The sequence below is a fragment of the Anolis carolinensis genome, chromosome 2 (assembly GCF_035594765.1).
Source record: "Anolis carolinensis isolate JA03-04 chromosome 2, rAnoCar3.1.pri, whole genome shotgun sequence".
In the NCBI taxonomy this organism is placed as follows: domain Eukaryota; kingdom Metazoa; phylum Chordata; class Lepidosauria; order Squamata; family Dactyloidae; genus Anolis; species Anolis carolinensis.
Genome location: NC_085842.1, coordinates 27,131,497 through 27,148,913, shown reverse-complemented (window position 1 = coordinate 27,148,913; position 17,417 = coordinate 27,131,497). Strand labels below are relative to the sequence as shown.

The window sequence follows — 17,417 nt, the reverse complement described above, 5'->3', positions numbered from 1 at the left end:
TTGATTGGTTGGTCAGTTGATTGGTTGATTGATTGATTAATTGGTTGACTCTTCCTTTGCATCCAGGAGAAAAAAAGGATGCACCTGACCAATATTTGTAATACTAAAGGTGTATAATGAAGAAAGAAGGTTTTACTTTTGGATTACAAGTTATGCAGTCCAGATATATCCTCATTGCTATATCTTTAAAAATACATCAAACAGAAAAAAATATAATTCTGTCTGGAGTAAAGCATGTTCTATATACTACAAGATTTCTACTTTAGAGATTTCTAAGCATGATGCAATATGTGTTGATAATCCAAAATTTAATGATTATATACATGCAATTTTGATGTGTTGACATAGGACTAGAAAACACCATTCCTTGTTGTTTTCTAGTATATCAATTCAGCTGTTCAGTTGAAATGTCTATAACATAATTTGCAAAAAATATGGATACTGCTTAGCAGGGTTCTGTGGTAAGACAGCCCATTAAGAATGGAACTATAGTTCAACTGGATTGCACCTGGATTCATGTGCAATTATCTGCATTCACGTGGCATCATCTAGATACTTCTTTTTCGGTTTCTGTTGTCCTGGATCCTTCATCCCATTGGCTGTTCCCAGATCTAGATGGACATAAATTCTTGACTCTAAAACCTCCCATCTCTAAATCTGCTGGCAGGGCTGATCCTTCTTCTTCCTCCACCATTGTGTCATTGACACACACACACCTCTTCACTCTCTCTCTTCCTTAGGACAGTCCTCAAGATGAACAAATACCTTCTCCTGGGCTTCTCTGTTCTACTCTTCTGTGCAACTGGTAAGAAGTAAATTGTAAAGAAAATGGAAATATTTGCATGTTATTTTGCATGAAAGAGGAAAAATAAATAGATGGGCATCTGTTTGGATATGCCAGCCTAAATATTAAAGTTTTAGAAAACTGTTTTTTATGTTGTATCCACTTTATCTCCAGACTTAGTGTCCACCCTGAGATCTTCCCCTGTCTACAACTAACTCAGGTTTGCAGATTTGATCCATTGTAGGGTAGTTTAGAAATGATCCTCCATATAATGACTCTCTCTATGCATATTATTGTGGTAAGACAAATCCAAAAATTGTTGATGGGGAAAAGAGCCAGAATTATGTCAATGTGTTATGAAATTCAAAGTGTTGAATAAGAGATTATTTTTTTTCTTGTACCTGCCTGTTGATGTTAGTCTATAGTAGGGTTTCTTCAGCTTTTTCACTCATGGTATATAAAATAGAAACTAAAATTAAACATTTACTGATAATAAGTCATCAATTGCAATGGCTACTAAACAAGCTGATTTTCCTTTTTGTGAAATACAGCTGAAGAATTTTATGCAAAGTCCACTATAAACACTGGATGTCATTGCTAACAGATTTCCCTAAATGGATGGCATTCAGAAACCTTTCATGTTGCCAAATTTTTCGTGAACTCAACATTGAGCTAAGGACACCCTATTTGTTATCAGGATCCACAATTTAAAAACCAATGGGCAATTAAGTCAATTTTTAAAGCTGCCATGATCTGGAACTGTAAACACGGTAGAGATGTTAATAATATTTTTAAAATATTCAAAAAGTATTCCTAAAAGCCAGGTTTCTGCCAAGAAGAATCCTGGACTGACAAGAATATTTGCAGTTTGAGACTCATCGTTTTGCAAAATTTGCCAATGGTTTTGTGTGCGTGTGTGTGCAGAATACAGTATTGCAAAATAAATCCAAAATTGAAAACTTTTCTGAACCAGATTTCTTCCATAAAACAATATTTTGAGCTGATGCTTTTTCAGGGAGGAAAAGCAAGGTGTAATTTTTGCACAGAAAAGGTCCTGGACTGTGAATAGCTTTTAAAAACTGCATAATCTGGGTAAACTTTCTCTCAGTTTCGTCCCTTGAGGATGACATCAGCAAAGAATTACATCCCTAAAAGGCAGTCAGCAAACTCATGTTCCTGCTTTTGTCCTGTACAACTGAACAAGTTGAGTTCAGCTTTTCAAAACAGCCACCAAAAGTTAGTTGTGTTTATACCATGGTTCCATCTGATGGCCATTGAGGAAATCACTAATTTGATATACTATTCCAGTGTCTCCCAAGGTCTGCTTTTCCAGGTGTTTTGGAGTTCAGCTCTCAGAAATCCCAGTCAGCTTACTAGCTGTTAGGAATTGTGGGAGCTGAACTCCAAAACACCTGGAGGAGCACAGTTTGAGAAACACAGTCTAGTCATTCAACTAGTAAAGAACTCAGATTGCAATGCCAAGCCAAATCAATGCTTTAAAGGAAGCTTCATACAATAACTTCAAATTCTATATTTCATAGATATGATAGGGCATATCCAATACAGACTGAATAGTTGAAAGACATTACAGCCGGCTTGTGGTTATTAGATTCTCTGAGGAGTTTCAGCCGCTTTACCCCCTGTTACAATTCCTTGCATGGTTTCTACAATATCTTACTGTACAATTCTTGGTTGAAAAATTGAATAACGAATACTGTTGTATTGGGTTTTGGGGAACTCTTTCTCGGGCTCTAACTATATTGATGCATTAATCTGTGGCCAATCCAGAGAAGCAATATTTCAGGTCAACCTCAGAGGCTGCCACACACTCCATGACTAACCTACAGCAGTAGTGAAGTGGAGTTTATACAGTTCAGCTGGGCCAAATTGGTTTGTCCTTGCTGGACCATTATCTTGCCACCATTATTGGATGATGAGTGCAGAGACAAGAGATGGCGGCACCAGCCTGCATGGATAGTAGACCAATCCACATTGGAGCTGGTCTGTTCTCCACACTCTTCCTGCAGTGCAGGGCTGCTCTGAGATTCATCAAATCTCTGGAGCATTTCCAAACTTTCTTTAACACAGAGCTAAACTAGTTCACCCTGGTTCACCCCCATGTTAAGGACTGTAGGCCCTTGGATAGTCTTGTCCATTTTGATTTTTGGGCTGGTATAGTTGAGCCCTATGGATTAAGCATACCATTGCAAGTGTGGGTCCCCTTTCAGCTTAAAGGCTCTCAGCGTGGTATTTGGGCACATCCCCAGTTTACTTCCCAAAACACACAGTACAATAAACACCTGATGATGTGCTACCTCTCTTTGCTTCTTTGACAATTGGAAGAGATAGATCGGGGATAGGAAAGGTGCAGCCCCATGGCCTCATATGGCCCTCAAAATGTTTTTATGGCCTAAGACACCTCTAAAGACTCAAGAAAAGAGAGAAAAACAGTGGATTGTTTCTTCTGGAAACCTCTGGATGCAACAACATTTTAACCCTGGCTTTAAGGACCCCTTGCAATTTTAGACATCAAAAAAGACACATTTTTGGGAACCAGAAATGGACTTCCAAACATATCTTGTTTTTTGGGGAAATTCATATGGTTTCATGAAGCATTCTAGAGTCTCCCGGCTCTCCTGCAGTTGCTCACTCTTGAACTAGATGGGAGGATTATTGGTGGTCTTCCTTTCTTTTCTTTTCTTTTTTTACTGCCGCCGGACCTAAAGCCAAAATGGCTATTCACTGGCCTGCAAAGTTCACTGAAAAAGTACCAGTTGGATGTTGGATCTATCCAGTGCTACCACCAGGGTGACTTGTAGAACTTCTGCCTAATACCTTGGAAATACAAAAGCAGTTTCTGCAATAGCAGCTCTTCAGTAGGGACATGAGAGAAGCCTCCAAGTAACACATCCAGGCAGCCCCTGGGCAACGTCTCTGTAGATGGCCAATTCTCTCACACCAAAAATGACTTGCAGCATGTTCTCAAGTTGCTCCTGACATGATAAAAGGTAGAGATAAAAGCTTTCAGTTAAGCTATCCCTCCTTCTGTGAGGAAGCCCCTGAAAACTACACTGTTTTTGTGGAAATGTGGAAATGTGGAAATGTTTGTGTGGGTTTTTTTGGTGTTTTTTGCAGAAAACAGAATTTTTGTGCCAAAATCTTAGAGTAGAAAAAAATAAGATTTCTGCAAAGAAAATTCCATCCTGTTTCACACACAGAGAACACAATTTTCAAGCAGAATAAATCCCAAGCTATAAACAGACTTGTTGGTTTAGGACTTTTCCGTCTTGAATTTTCTCACTTGGGAACTTCCCTTTTCATCTAGTATTTGAATATTCATGAGTATTATTTGCATAGTCTTCACAGGATCTCAGCATAATGCTAATACTAATTATGTTGCACGCAACACTGCTTTACTTCAGAGACAGACCAGTTCCAAGTGGCAGTGTTTGACATTGTTTGGACCCACAGAGACAGAATCTTCACACTAGTAAAAAGCCCTTGTTCTTGCACTCCTGGTCCTCTTGATTTATTGCCAGTTATGACTGCATCTTTTTAAAAGTGCTATCTTCGGCTGTCTTAGAGCCCCAACAATGTTGACAAGGGGAAGTAAGGCCAAAGGAGAAATTCACTAGAATGCCACCCTCAGGCAGCAAGATGACTTTGCCCAAGCTTATTTGTCCTCCTCCATTTCAAAATCTGCATTTTATTTATTGATGCCATTATGGCAGCATTTCTCAACCTGGAGGATTACGAGCGGGTTGTCAAACTGTATTTCTGATGGTCTTGGGGAACCCCTTTGGCAGAAAAGGCTGAAGATCTCTCCACCTGTCCTTCTCTTCCTTTTTGGAAACAGAACTATAAATGTACCTTAGGTGAACTATAAATCCCAGAAAATACATCTTACAAATCCCACCAGTATTCAAATTTGGGCGTATCAGGAATGTGTGCCAAATTTGGTCCGGTAAACAAAAATACTCATAACAGTAGCAAAATTACAATTATGAAGTAGCAACGAAAACAATTTTTGGTTGGGGGTCACCACAACATGAGGAATTGTATTAGGAAGGTTGAGAACCACTATAATTGTCTCCTAACAGACTTATAAGAAGTAACAAACTATCAAAGAATAATATCAACTGCAAACTGAATTGCAGGCAGTCTGCAAGTTACAAATATCAGACTTACAAATGACTCATTGTTACAAATGGGGGTGAGACAACAGGAAGTGAGAGAAATTCACTACTTGAAGAGTTACATAGGGAAAAGTTGTCTCAGCTGCAGCTTTATCACCAATCCTTGTTTCCACAACAAGACAAATTTTCCAAAATGCAATTATCACAGGGACAGAAAGTGAGGTGAAATCTTTTGAACAGGAGCACAGACAGCAAAACAAACATCACAGGGGTGTTGACCATTTCCTATGCTATTCAAAGCGTGCGCACACACACACACACATATAAAATCGGGAGTTACACCTAAAATGTACCTGTTCTGACTAACATACTAATTTAGTCTAAGAACAAACCTACAGAGTTGTCGAAGGCTTTCATGGTCGAAATCAAAGGGTTGTTGTGTGTTTTCCGGGCTGTATGGCCATGTTCCAGAAGCATTCTCTCCTGAAGTTTCACCCACATCTATGGCAGGCACATTTATGGCATCCTCATACAGCCCAGAAAATATACAACAAACCTACAGAGCCTATCTTGTCCGTAACTTGGTACTAGTGTACTAACAGTATACACTGTAAACCACTGAAGGTTTTCAGATACAGTGATTACAAGCGCATGAAAATTGGACTAGAGTGCCTGCTGAAAGTGGTCCATACGTTGGGTGCTCCCTAAAAGACCAAACACAGCAAAATTTCTCAAGGCTCATTTTCCATGGCAATAAAGAACTGCAAGAGACCTTAATATGCAAGATAACTCCTGAAGGAGCCTACACTGACTCTTACTATTACAGTTTGCATTCCACATTTGCATGTTTGATTTGCAGATGTGATTAAAATGTTCTCTCTGCCTAAATTGACTATGGTCAATTTCTGCTGGATATTGACTATAAAGTCAAACTGGTGGACTTTGAGATTCCTAGTGGGAACAGCTCTCTAGGGATTTCTAGGTCCTCCAATGAGATTCTATTGTCAACTTGAGAATAGAGCTGTACAGGAGGACTGAAAGATTACAAGAGAGGTATTCTCTTGGACATTAAAAAATCTTTATTCTATCTGTGATTTTTCTAGTTTTGTCGGGACCCCTAACTCCAGCGAATGTGGAGGCCTCACTGTATTTTAAAATCTGAAAGGGGAAGGGTCTGAAGGAATTCCTCTTTACAGGATACCAGCCAGATCCCTGGTGTAAACAGAGAGCCCAGCCCAGGGTGCTGCAACCAACAGCTGGAATGCAGAGGCGACTGGATGGCAACTTTCTGTTGAGTCTGCCAGCAGGTGTTTTGTAATCTGAGTGATACCCAATTGTGATTCAGGGAAAAGGGAGAGTGGGAAAAGAGGGAACAATACCATATATTGTGGGAAGTGAGTCAAGGCACTCTTGATAGATCACTCCTTATCCAAAAATCTTGAGACTCAAACTTTTGTATGTTTTTGGAATCTAGAATGCCTATATTTGCATATATACATCCAGAATGACATATTTTGGAGAGAAGATCCCCAAATCTAAATACAAAATTCAGAGGATGTTTCATATACATGCAATAAAGGTTGTGGACAATCAGAAAGCAAATGTATCACTATCTCAGCCATCTGTGTGGACAATTTTCGATTTTGGAGTATTTCAGATTTCAGAATTCCAAATAAGGCAAGCTCAACCTATACTATCTCAATGTCTAAAATTGGGAGAGTAAATTCTACTCTGTTTAGATAGGACATATCCTGTCCTGGAAGTTCCCAATCCATTTATCAGATCAATGTAACAGATGGTTGTGGTTATTCTTAGATTCTTTGAACCTAATCAATAATTTTAACATTTTATCTTGTATGTGGTTTTTATGACTTGTTTTTATGGTTTGATTATTGGTTTTATTGGTTTTCTTGTCTTGTTTTTATTGTTCTGTTCGGGCTTGGCCCCATGTAAGCCACCCCGAGTCCCTTCGGGGAGATGGGGTGGGGTATAAGAATAAAATTATTATTATTATTATTATTATTATTATTATTATTATTATTATTATTATTATTATTATTATGTGTTACAAAGTAATAGTTAAGATGGCAGGCGAAGTTCCATTTTCTGATCTGGATTAAGCTTTCCTTGAACAGATGACCATGCCTGCAGAAAAAAAAAGATATAGCAATTATAGGAGATTTCTACTATTCTGACATTTGTTGGAGAACAAGTTCTACCAAGAGTCCAGCAAATTCCCCTCTTGCCTTGCAGACAATTGTATTGTCCAGCAGGTGGAAGAGGCAACAAAGGGACCAGCTATTCTGGATCTGATCCTAACCAACACTCAGAGGACAGCCTTTTCATGTTTACTGTATAGAACTCACTGCCACAAGATGAGGGCAATGGCCACTAAGGCTCCTGCCGCACAGCTGTATAAAATTCAGGTTGAACTGGATTATACGGCAGTGTGGACTCAGATAATTCAGTTCAAAGCAGATATTGTGGGTTATCTGCCTTGATATTCTGGGTTATATGGCTGTGTGGAAGGTTCCTAACTTAAACAGTTAATTCGATAGATTCAATGAATCTATCATCTATATAAATAAAAATGTAATGTCTGCCAGTTAGGGACATTATATCTCCCAAACTATTCAACCGATGGCTATGAAATTTGGACACAACATAGCATTCGATCTGCCGTGTATTTTAAGCCTACTCTCACAAACCTGACACACCTTAGAAAGGTAAAATCATACCCTAAGCAACTGCCAATCAGTCTCCTTCTCCCTTAGCTACCGTCCTAACAGATGGCTCCTCCCCTTAGCAACGACCAAGCACTTCCCTCCTCTCTTAGCAACTGTTGTGACAGATGGCCCCTCCCCTTATCAATGGCACAAGCAATGGCAAAGCAGTCTCCATCCTTCAACAAAGGGTGTGGATGGGGCCACACAGCGCAGGGGGAACTGATTCCTCAAGGCCTTTTTTCCCCACACAAAGGCCACTCCCAATGGAGAGAGAAGGCCATCAGCCACTTAAGTGGGGAAAAAAGAGAAAAGGAATAGGAAGGGGCCTGAAGCTTTTAGGAATGGTAGGAGTTGAAGTCCAAAAAACCTGGAGGGAGGGCCCAAGTTGACCCTGGCCTGTTGCGCTTCTTTATGTTATAGAGCAGGCCTGGCCCAACTTGAGCCCTCCCTTCAGGTGTTTTGGACTTCAACTCCCACCATTCCTAACAGCCACAGACCCCATCCTTTCTTCACACAGCCACTTAAGCGAAAAACGAAAGGGAAAAGGTATAGGCAGGGGCCTGAGGCTGTTAGGAATGGTGGGAGTTGAAGTCCAAGACATCTGGAGGGAGGGCCCAAGTTGGACCAGGCCTGTAAGAGAGAGAGCACTCTGCTCATGTTTAGAGGCACACTGGAACCCACCTCTTTGCCTCCCTCCCTCCAAAGATGTTGCCCAGGGGACTAACCAGACTGGGCCACAGCAACCCGTGGCCAGGTACAGCTGGTTATATCTCAATGTCCAGCATCTACCTTTACGAGAAGCAGCAGTAACCAAATGCCAGAGACAAATGGAAAGGGAGGTTGTCACTTTCATTCCTTTATTCAGGCAGGAGGAAAGCATGGAGGATATGTTACTGAACAATGTAGCCTATTTGGTCTGATCCTGCAGAGAAATTATCATATATTTAAGGAAAGCTTGGGGGGCATTTCATGCGTCTCTTCTCTTTCCTTCTACTGCTAGGTGCTACTTTTTATCATTGAAATATGTCAAATAGGCAGTGAGAGTGACGGTTCTGGCATGTTTAAGTCAAGGCACAATAAATAAAATACATCAACTCCACCCCTATGGTGGATGTGGCAAAACAAGAGGTAGGCCAGTATAGACAGTGGATGAGTCACCCACTTGAAACTGTTCCCATGCACTTGAAGTTGACGGCGCAATTGAAGATGTAAACAGCCTGAAGCAAAATATGTAATCCTGTTGAAATAAAGGAATTCCTAGAAGATTATGATGATGTGCAAGATACGTTAGAACTGCACACCCAGAATAGTCGGACACAAAGAAAAGGTTTGCTCTTCTAGCAGGCAACCTAGACAGTCCTCTAGAACTGCTGTAGGCACTAGGCAACAAGAGATGACAAAGTTGCAAGTAGCTCTGAAGCAATTGTGTTGTGGTTTCTGAAACCAAGATTTTATCACACAAATCCTCCCATCACAGTCATGTCATCACTGATAATAGCAACATACCAATATGAATATCCTTGCTATCCAATGTCTCTGGTTTCACGCAGCTGTGCTGCTTTGTTGATCTGTGGTCCTGCAGTTGTACTTCCGCATAAACTTATAAATCTGCCCTCCTGCACTTCTGCTGCCATGCAATTTTTAATAGCTTTTAAAAGCAATTTTGCACTTCCAGTTACATTTACTTTTTTAAATCAAATAAAACTTTAAATCCAGTCTTGATGCAATCTGCAGCTATTGATTGGTTTTCTCATCAATAGTAGGGAATGGGTTTATCGCATGGAGAAAGCAGACCAGCAATGAAATGAGCATGGCACTTGCAATAGGTACCTGCAACACAGGTGGTGGTCCTGTTTAAACACTGGCTTGCCTCCTTTATGCAATAAAGTCCCCAGCTACTTCTACATACCGCTATCTCCTAATCTACGTTAATATTAGATGGGACCTAATCTGCTGTCTGAAGAAGTCTTTGGATTATAGGGGGCCGGGCTGTGGCGCAGGCTGTTGAGCAGCTGCAATAAATCACTCTGACCATGAGGTCATGAGTTCGAGGCCAGCCCGTGGCGGGGTGAGCACCCGTCAATTAAAAATAAAAAATAGCCCCTGCTCGTTGCTGACCTAGCAATCCGAAAGATAATTGCATCTATCAAGTAGGAAATAAGGTACCACTTATAAAACTGGGAGGCAAGTTTAACTAATTTTTGACTTGGAATGAGGAAGTGCCATCAGAGTGGATGATGAAGCAGCTGCTCCCCCCTGTGGCCAGAATCGAACATCCCCTCAGGAGAAGGTTAAATTGCCTCTGCGTCTGTTTGTCTTGGTCTCTGTTTGATGTGTTTATGGGCATTGAATGTTTGCCCTATGTGTGTATAATGTGATCCGCCCTGAGTCCCCTTCGGGGTGAGAAGGGTGGAATATAAATACTGTAAATAAATAATAAATAAATAAATTATATGTTCTGTCCACAGCAAATAAGTTAGAATCTCATATGCAACAGGGTATTTTGTCATTTCTACCACAACAGTCACACACGGCATGGTATGACAACTGTCCCAGTTTGAAAGGGACAGTCCCACTTTTTTTCTTTTTGGAATGTCCCAATTTTCTCTTTTATCTCTCTCCACATTCCCACTTCATTCTCAGTTTACTTCAGTTGTTGCAAAGTTCAAATGTAATCTACATGTATTTAATTCTGCCGCTGGGAGAGCAACGGAAGAGGTAGAATTTTTGTCTTTTCCCTGTAAAATTTGACAAAAGCAACCTGCTGCAGCCTCTCCTGGCCTTACTTATTTACTTACTACACTTACTTTACTTAGGCGATCCCTTGTTGTATGATGACCTTCCACGTGTAGAGTCTTGGAGGTGGACGCTGTAGAGCCCTATTCTTGACCCACAGGTTCTTCCACAGACAGGAAGAAGTTGGAAGGCGGTCCTGACAAGAGTTGGCTCGACACACCTTCCTCTTGGAACTTTTCTCCCTTTTGCCCTCCATTCGTGCCTGTTTAAATTCCACAGAACTGTTGGTCACAGCTGACCTCCAGCTAAAGCTCTCAAGGGCCAGGGCTTCCCAGTTTTTGGTGTCTATGCCACAGTTTTTAAGATTAGCTTTAAGCCTATATTTAAATCTTTTTTCCTGCCCACCAACAATTCATTTTCTATTCTTGAGTTGGGAGTATAGTAACTGCTTTGAGAGATGGGGATCAGGAATTCGGTCGATGTGGCCAGTCCAGCGGAGTTGATGGTGGAGCATCACTTCAATGCTGGTGGTCTCTCATTTCTAACCAGACCTGATGATGCTGAACTTCTGAAATCTGATTATTAGACCAAATGAGGCTGGGATGGTGGCTAATGTATCATATAAACACAAAGTGCTTTGCTTAGATACGTTGGTATAATCACCCTTCTGTATCCATGGATTGTGCATCTCAAAACTCAACCATCTGCAAAAAATGCATTTTTTTAAAAAAAATATCCATTAGTCTACTTTGTGGCAGCAAATTTCATAGCCCGGCTCTGTGCCATATGAAGAAGTACTATGGTTCCCGTCCCCTTGATCAGGTTGTGTAAGTGTTATTTATTGCTATATAATTGTATTGTTTTACTTTGCTTAATAATGTGTTATTATGTTGCTATGTAATGTATGTGTTGTTTTTCTTATTGGAAACCGCCCTGAGATAGGGTGGTATATAAATAAAGTTTTGTTTATTATTATTATTATTATTATTATTATTATTATTATTATTATTATTAATTACTTGCCTCTTACCTTCCAATGCACTATTGTTATTTAACATGTATTGCTTATGAGTGGCATGAAGCAATATGGCAGTTCCCTGGGGCATGCTGGAAGAGGCATGTAATAATTGGCAAAGGACTGTGAATTCTGAAAGAAAACAACATTCCATTGCCAAAACATCACCAAGTTTGCAGCCCTAGTATAATCACTGTGTTATTCACTTTCGTCGACAGCCGAGATGACATAATCTCTCTGTTGGATATGACCCAGCAGCATTTCAATGCCTAGAGAAGTTTCAGAGTTGAGTCCTTTTCTTTTCTTTTAAGGCAGATTTTCTATGGGAGTGAACTCTTTAAAAATACCCATGTAAAAAACTGATCCCAGTTATAAGTCCAAGAAAATGGAGATGAGTTTTATCTCAAAGGGCATAGACAAGGCATGGGCAAACTTCAGCCCTCCAGGAGCTTTGGACTTCAACTCTCACAATTCCTAACAGCCAGTTGTCAGGATGTGTCAGTATCAGCTAAACTGAGCTGCTTCATCCACTCCATGCCATGATTGTTGGAAAAGGGAGGATGGCTACATTCTCTGATAAGAGCCACCTGGACTTGGGGGGAACTGTTAGCAGTAGAGTGTTTTGTGGGAAGTTCTTGGTGGCCCACGGCCTCTCCCACTATCTATTTCTAATGGGTACATTCCATTCCCACAGAACACTCTACAGCTCCTAGTTCCCCTCAAGTTCAGGTGGCTCTTATCAGAGAATGTAGCCATCCTCCCTTTTCCAACTATCATTACATGGGGTGGACGAAGCAGCTCAATGTAGCTGGTACTGACACATCCTGACACCAGTACGCCATTAGAAATTGTGGGAGTTGAAGTCAAAAACACCCCGAGGGCCGAAATTTGCCCATGCCTGGCATAAATTAGCTTTCCCTCTGTTGAGTCAGTGACATACATCCTTCTTTCTCCTTGTTATTGCTGAAAAGAAAATACTCATAAGCTGGTCCCAGAAATATTTCCCTCCTGTTTATAATTGATTCTCTGAAATATGTCTGTCCTCTGCCCAGGACTGCAATAAGGTGGAACATCATTTTAGAAACATTACACTGAAATCATATAGTCTGCTCACACAAACAAACAAGCTTACAGATAGCCACTGGCATCAAATATATTAAGAAATAGAGTTTTGTGGGTTTTTAAAAAGTTTGCATTTTGTCTGAATGCAAGGAAAGGTGTCTTCTTGATTCATTGACAGAAATAGAAATGAGGTAATATTTATTTACTGGTAAGCATACCTGATTTTTGCCAGGCATATTCTAGTTCAGATCTGATCCACATTTTGTCATTGGGTTTTCTGGCTGATAAGGGGCCAGTCTCATTCTCTCATTAATCTACGTAACAGGGTTGTTGAGAAAATGAAGCCTTAAGACAGTGGTTCTCAATCTGTGGATCTCCAAGTGTTTTGGCCTACAACTCCCAGAAATCCCAGCCAGTTTACTAGTTGTTAGGATTTCTGGGAGTTGAAGGCCAAAACATCTGGGGACCCACAGGTTTAGAACCACTATTTTAAGGGATTGAGAGAACCATGCACACCTGCTTCAGTGCCTTGGGGAAAAGGTTGGCATCTATATGTGTGTATTAAAAAACAGAAAACCATTATTTTTTCTGATACATTTTTGACTGTCTGTTTTTTTCCCTACAGCTCAATCTCTTGTGTGCAGAGTTTGCAAATATAAACTTGGTACTCTCTGTTTCAAGTCGGATGAGCCCTGCAGGGCCAAAGAAGGCCAGCTTTGTGAGACAACTGAGGTGTACTCGGGTAAGACCAAATACAATGGGCCCTTGGTATCCACTGGGTCTTGAGTCTAGAATCCTCATAGATGCCAAAATACATGGATTCTCAAGTCCTATTATAAACAGTGGTCAGGGCCGGTTGTTACTAGGCGGCCGCTGACGCGGCCGCCTCGGGCGCTGGCTGCTAGGGGCGCTGTCGAGGCGTCGACAGCGCCCCGTAGCGCCACCGACGCCTCCGGTGTTGGCGCGGGCCCGCGGGGCTTCAATCCCCGCGCCCACGCCAAACCGCGACAAGCACCTAGGCCATTTTGCCCTTAGTAACAAACTAAGGGCAAAAATGGCCTATCTGTGCTGTGCGCATGCGCACAGCCAGATAAGCCATTTTTGCCCTTAGTTTGTTACTAAGGGCAAAATGGCCTTACTTCCTGGTCGCGGCCGCCGATCGCCCGGGCGGCCGGCGGCCGCGACCAGGAAGTAAGGCCCAAATGGGCTATCTGCGCTGTGCGCACGGGCACAGCGCAGATAGCCCATTTGGCCCTTCCTGGTCGCGGCCGCCGGCCGCCCGGGCGATCGGCGGCCGCGACCAGGAAGTAAGGCCCGAATGGCCTAGCTGTGCTGTGCGCGTGCGCACAGCACACCTAGGCCATTTTGCCCTTAGTCAACAAACTAAGGGCAAAAATGGCTTATCTGGCTGTGCGCATGCGCACTGCCAGATAGGCCATTTTTGCCCTTAGTTTGTTGAATAAGGGCAAAATGGCCTAGCTGTGCTGTGCGCATGCGCACAGCACAGCTAGGCCATTCGGGCCTTACTTCCTGGTCGCGGCCAGGGCACGGGGGCGGGGCCAACTCTGGCCCCGCCCCCCGCACTATTCGCCCTGGCCCCGCCTCCCACACAGCGTGGGAGGCGGGGCCAGGGCGTGGGAGGCGGGGCCGGTGGCGGGGGCGCTTTTTAGCCCCCCGCTTAACATTTAAAAATATCTCCGGCCAGCCCTGACAGTGGTATATAAAATGCTGTCCCTTATATAAAATGGCAAAATCAAAGTTTGCTTTTTTTAAAAATCAAGCTGAATGATGGAATCTGTGGGTGCAGAATTTGTAGATATGGAAGGCCGACTTTGTTTAGTGGGATATTTAAAATTTCATGGACTGATGGCTACTAGGAATGTGTAATCCATTAAAAATGGTTCAAAAGTCATGGGGGATGTTAGCGCTTTGTTTCTAAAGGGTTTCTAAAGTATACCTAGTGAAAATTTCATTACTATAACAAGAATAAAAAAATTCTTTACTATTTCATTACAGTAATTGCGCATGCGCTTATTTCCTATAATTGGGGAAACTTCAGGGGCTCCTTTCTCCCTCATTTTTAAAGCTGTTGAAGTGAAACTTGCTACAATGGTAGAACACATTTACCATTGTTAGCTCACAAAATTTCCAAGTGTTTCACTTATCCATGGATTTTTGGCGAATTTTCAAATTTTTTATTTTTTTATTTATTTTTATTTATTTTTATTAATTTATCAATCCAAATGTACAAGCTCACATTTTCCTCATTCTACAATATCTCAAACACATCACGTTGCATACAATCCGACAACAACAACAACAAAAATCAAGAACATCCCCAAGCATATTTCCCATCAGTCTTTTAACTTTTCCATTACAACTTCACTATACATCTCTCCACTACACACCCTTCATCTACCTATACATGTTTTATTTTCAATATTATTATTATTAATTTATAATTCAAAATGTATAAGTATACATTCTTTCCTCATTTTACAGTATCCCAGACATATCACATTGTATGCAATCCAACAATAAAGAAAAATCAGAATCAAAACATCTTTATGCATATTTCTTATCAGTTTTAGACTTTTCCATTACAACTTTACTACATATCTCTCTACTACACCTTTTTATCTACTTATACATGTTTTATTTATTATTATTATTATCATTATTATTGTTATACCTTTTCCCCCTCTTCCCTTCCCCTTATTTTGTGCCACCTTCACCAGGACCAACCAACTCATATTGTTTCACAAGTCCAAAATTTCATTGTCTCTGTTGCTAGCTTATACCCCTTTCCCTCATAAACCCAATTTTTAATAATAAAGGAATCCTTCTCCTAGTTTCAAAGTGTTATTTTTTCTCATCCCCTCTTTTTTCTTTCCTCCAGATAGGGCATTGCTCTACAAAACACATGGCTGTGGCAAATACGCAGAGCTCTGCAACAAGACAGAGGAGCGGGAAAACGCCTTCAAGATGGCCTACAAGCGCACCTGCTGCGATGCTGACTTGTGCAATGTTTGATTTTGCCATGCCTCTTCTTCTTAGCTGGGCTCAGACTTGGAATTTGGGTGGCAGCTGACATGTTTGCTATAAAAGTTGACAGAAGTGCCTCCTTTCACACCAAGGGTATTATCATTTTTATTTAGCACTTTTATTTCACTTTCATTGCCATGGCTAGACCCCATGTTTACTAAGGCCAAGAATTCTCTGGCTGTGAATTCTAAGTGCCCTGCCTTGAAATGATTACCTCGGGATTCTATCGGATGCCATCAGGGCAGTTAAAGTAGAATCATAGCACTATAACAGTTTAGTTTACCAGGATCCCACAACATGCAATCAGTGTCTTCCCAATCCCATCCCTTCAACCTAATGTCCCCCAAAACCACACATGATACTAGAGGATGAGAATCATACACATAGCATGTGTTACTGTGTGTTTCCTGAAATGTGTGGGAAGCATTACTGGGAGCTTATTCACACTACACAATAGCGGTATTTCCCTTTAACTGCCATGGGACATGTCTACACAAATTTAAAAAACAATAGCTTGAATATGGGAAATAACTTTTTATAGAAACTTCTTGCATGACATACACGTTTTGCATTTGATATCTTCTTAATTCACATTGTATGAGACTGGGGCTTGTTTTTTTTTCCTCTTCCAAAAAATAGCTTAAGCTTAAACATACTCCATTGAGCCTCCAAATATCTAATATCACATTAGTTACCCTGTTTCCCTGAAAATAAGACATCCCCGGAAAATAAGACCTAGTAGAGGTTTTGCTGAATTGCTAAATATAAGGCCTCCCCCAAAAGTAAGACCTAGCAAAGTTTTTGTTTGGAACCATGTCTGCCAAACAGAACACCAGAGCATGCAGAATTGGTAAGTGTACATACCAGTTGTACATGGAAATAATGGTAGTAACAAGAAATTCTTGATAGGATTCACAGTTTGTCTGGTTATGTTGGTTTGTGATGACAACTACTGTATAGTATATAATGTTCATTTTTTTGTTCAACAATAAATGTGAATTCTTCTTCATTGAAAAATAAGACATCCCCTGTAAATAAGACCTAGCACATCTTTGGGAGCAAAAATTAATATAAGACACTGTCATATTTTCGGGGAAACACGGTATATGGAATGCAGTTGTACAGTGATATGGTCCTATGTTTTACATCCATGTTTCACTTTTTGTATGAAATGTTATGGCTTTCAAACAGTACTGTTTGCTAAAGTTTAGCTTGAAAGAATCAATAAAGTTGGTTGATGGATACAGTGTTTCCTCTGCTCAATGCCTTTCCTACTCAGCTCCACTGTAATTGGAAACTGCAGTATTTGCAGCTGTATTTCTTCGTTACTTAAAAATAATCATCATCCAACATGTTCTTACCTCCCAACATTTCACAGATAAAATGTGGGAGATGTGTGGCCAAGCAGCACCACAGAGTGATGAAGATGGGGAAAGTATTAGTGAGGAATAATATCACACAAGTTGGTGGAAGATGCTACAGTTTGCCTTTGCCTGAGGCTTGAAAATAGTACATGGGGAAGGGATCTAGGAGTCTTAGTAGATTAAAAGGACATGAGTCAACAAAGTGAAGTGGCAGCAAAAATAGGCAAGGATATTGGCAAACTGGAACATATCCGGGGGGGGGGGGGACCAATATGTTATGGAGCCCCAGGTGGTGCAGTGAGTTAAACCCTTGTGCCGGCAGGACTGATGACTTGAAGGCTAGGTTGCTGGCCTGAAGGTTGCTGGCTCGAATCCAACCTGGAGAGAGAGCAGATAAGCTCTCTCTATCAACTCCAGCTCCATGTGGAGACATGAGAGAAGTCTCCCACAAGGATGGTAAAATATCAAAACATCCAGGCGTCCCCTGGGCACTGTTCTTGCAGAGGGCCAATTCTCCCATGCCAGAAGTGACTTGTAGTTTCTCAAGTT

The 17,417-nt window shown here is 41.1% G+C and overlaps 1 protein-coding gene across 1 annotated transcript; it reads left to right on the top strand.

Moving 5' to 3' along the window:
• The first annotated feature begins 607 nt into the window (after positions 1-607).
• pate4 (prostate and testis expressed 4) lies at positions 608-16,746 on the top strand. Its single transcript, XM_003228154.4, has 3 exons — positions 608-805; positions 13,085-13,201; positions 15,359-16,746. Exons 1-3 carry the CDS (start codon positions 754-756, stop codon positions 15,490-15,492), a joined length of 303 nt encoding a protein of 100 aa, XP_003228202.2. The 5' UTR covers positions 608-753; the 3' UTR covers positions 15,493-16,746.
• Positions 16,747-17,417: the final 671 nt, after the last annotated feature.

What these genes read in the sequence shown, in the direction of transcription:
- pate4 (XM_003228154.4), top strand. Translation starts at nt 754, where the DNA reads ATGAACAAATACCTTCTCCTGGGCTTCTCTGTTCTACTCTTCTGTGCA. An exon ending in TCTACTCTTCTGTGCAACTG is followed by an intron (nt 806 to 13,084) that starts GTAAGAAGTAAA and finishes TTTTCCCTACAG; the next exon opens with CTCAATCTCTTGTGTGCAGA. An exon ending in GACAACTGAGGTGTACTCGG is followed by an intron (nt 13,202 to 15,358) that starts GTAAGACCAAAT and finishes TCTTTCCTCCAG; the next exon opens with ATAGGGCATTGCTCTACAAA.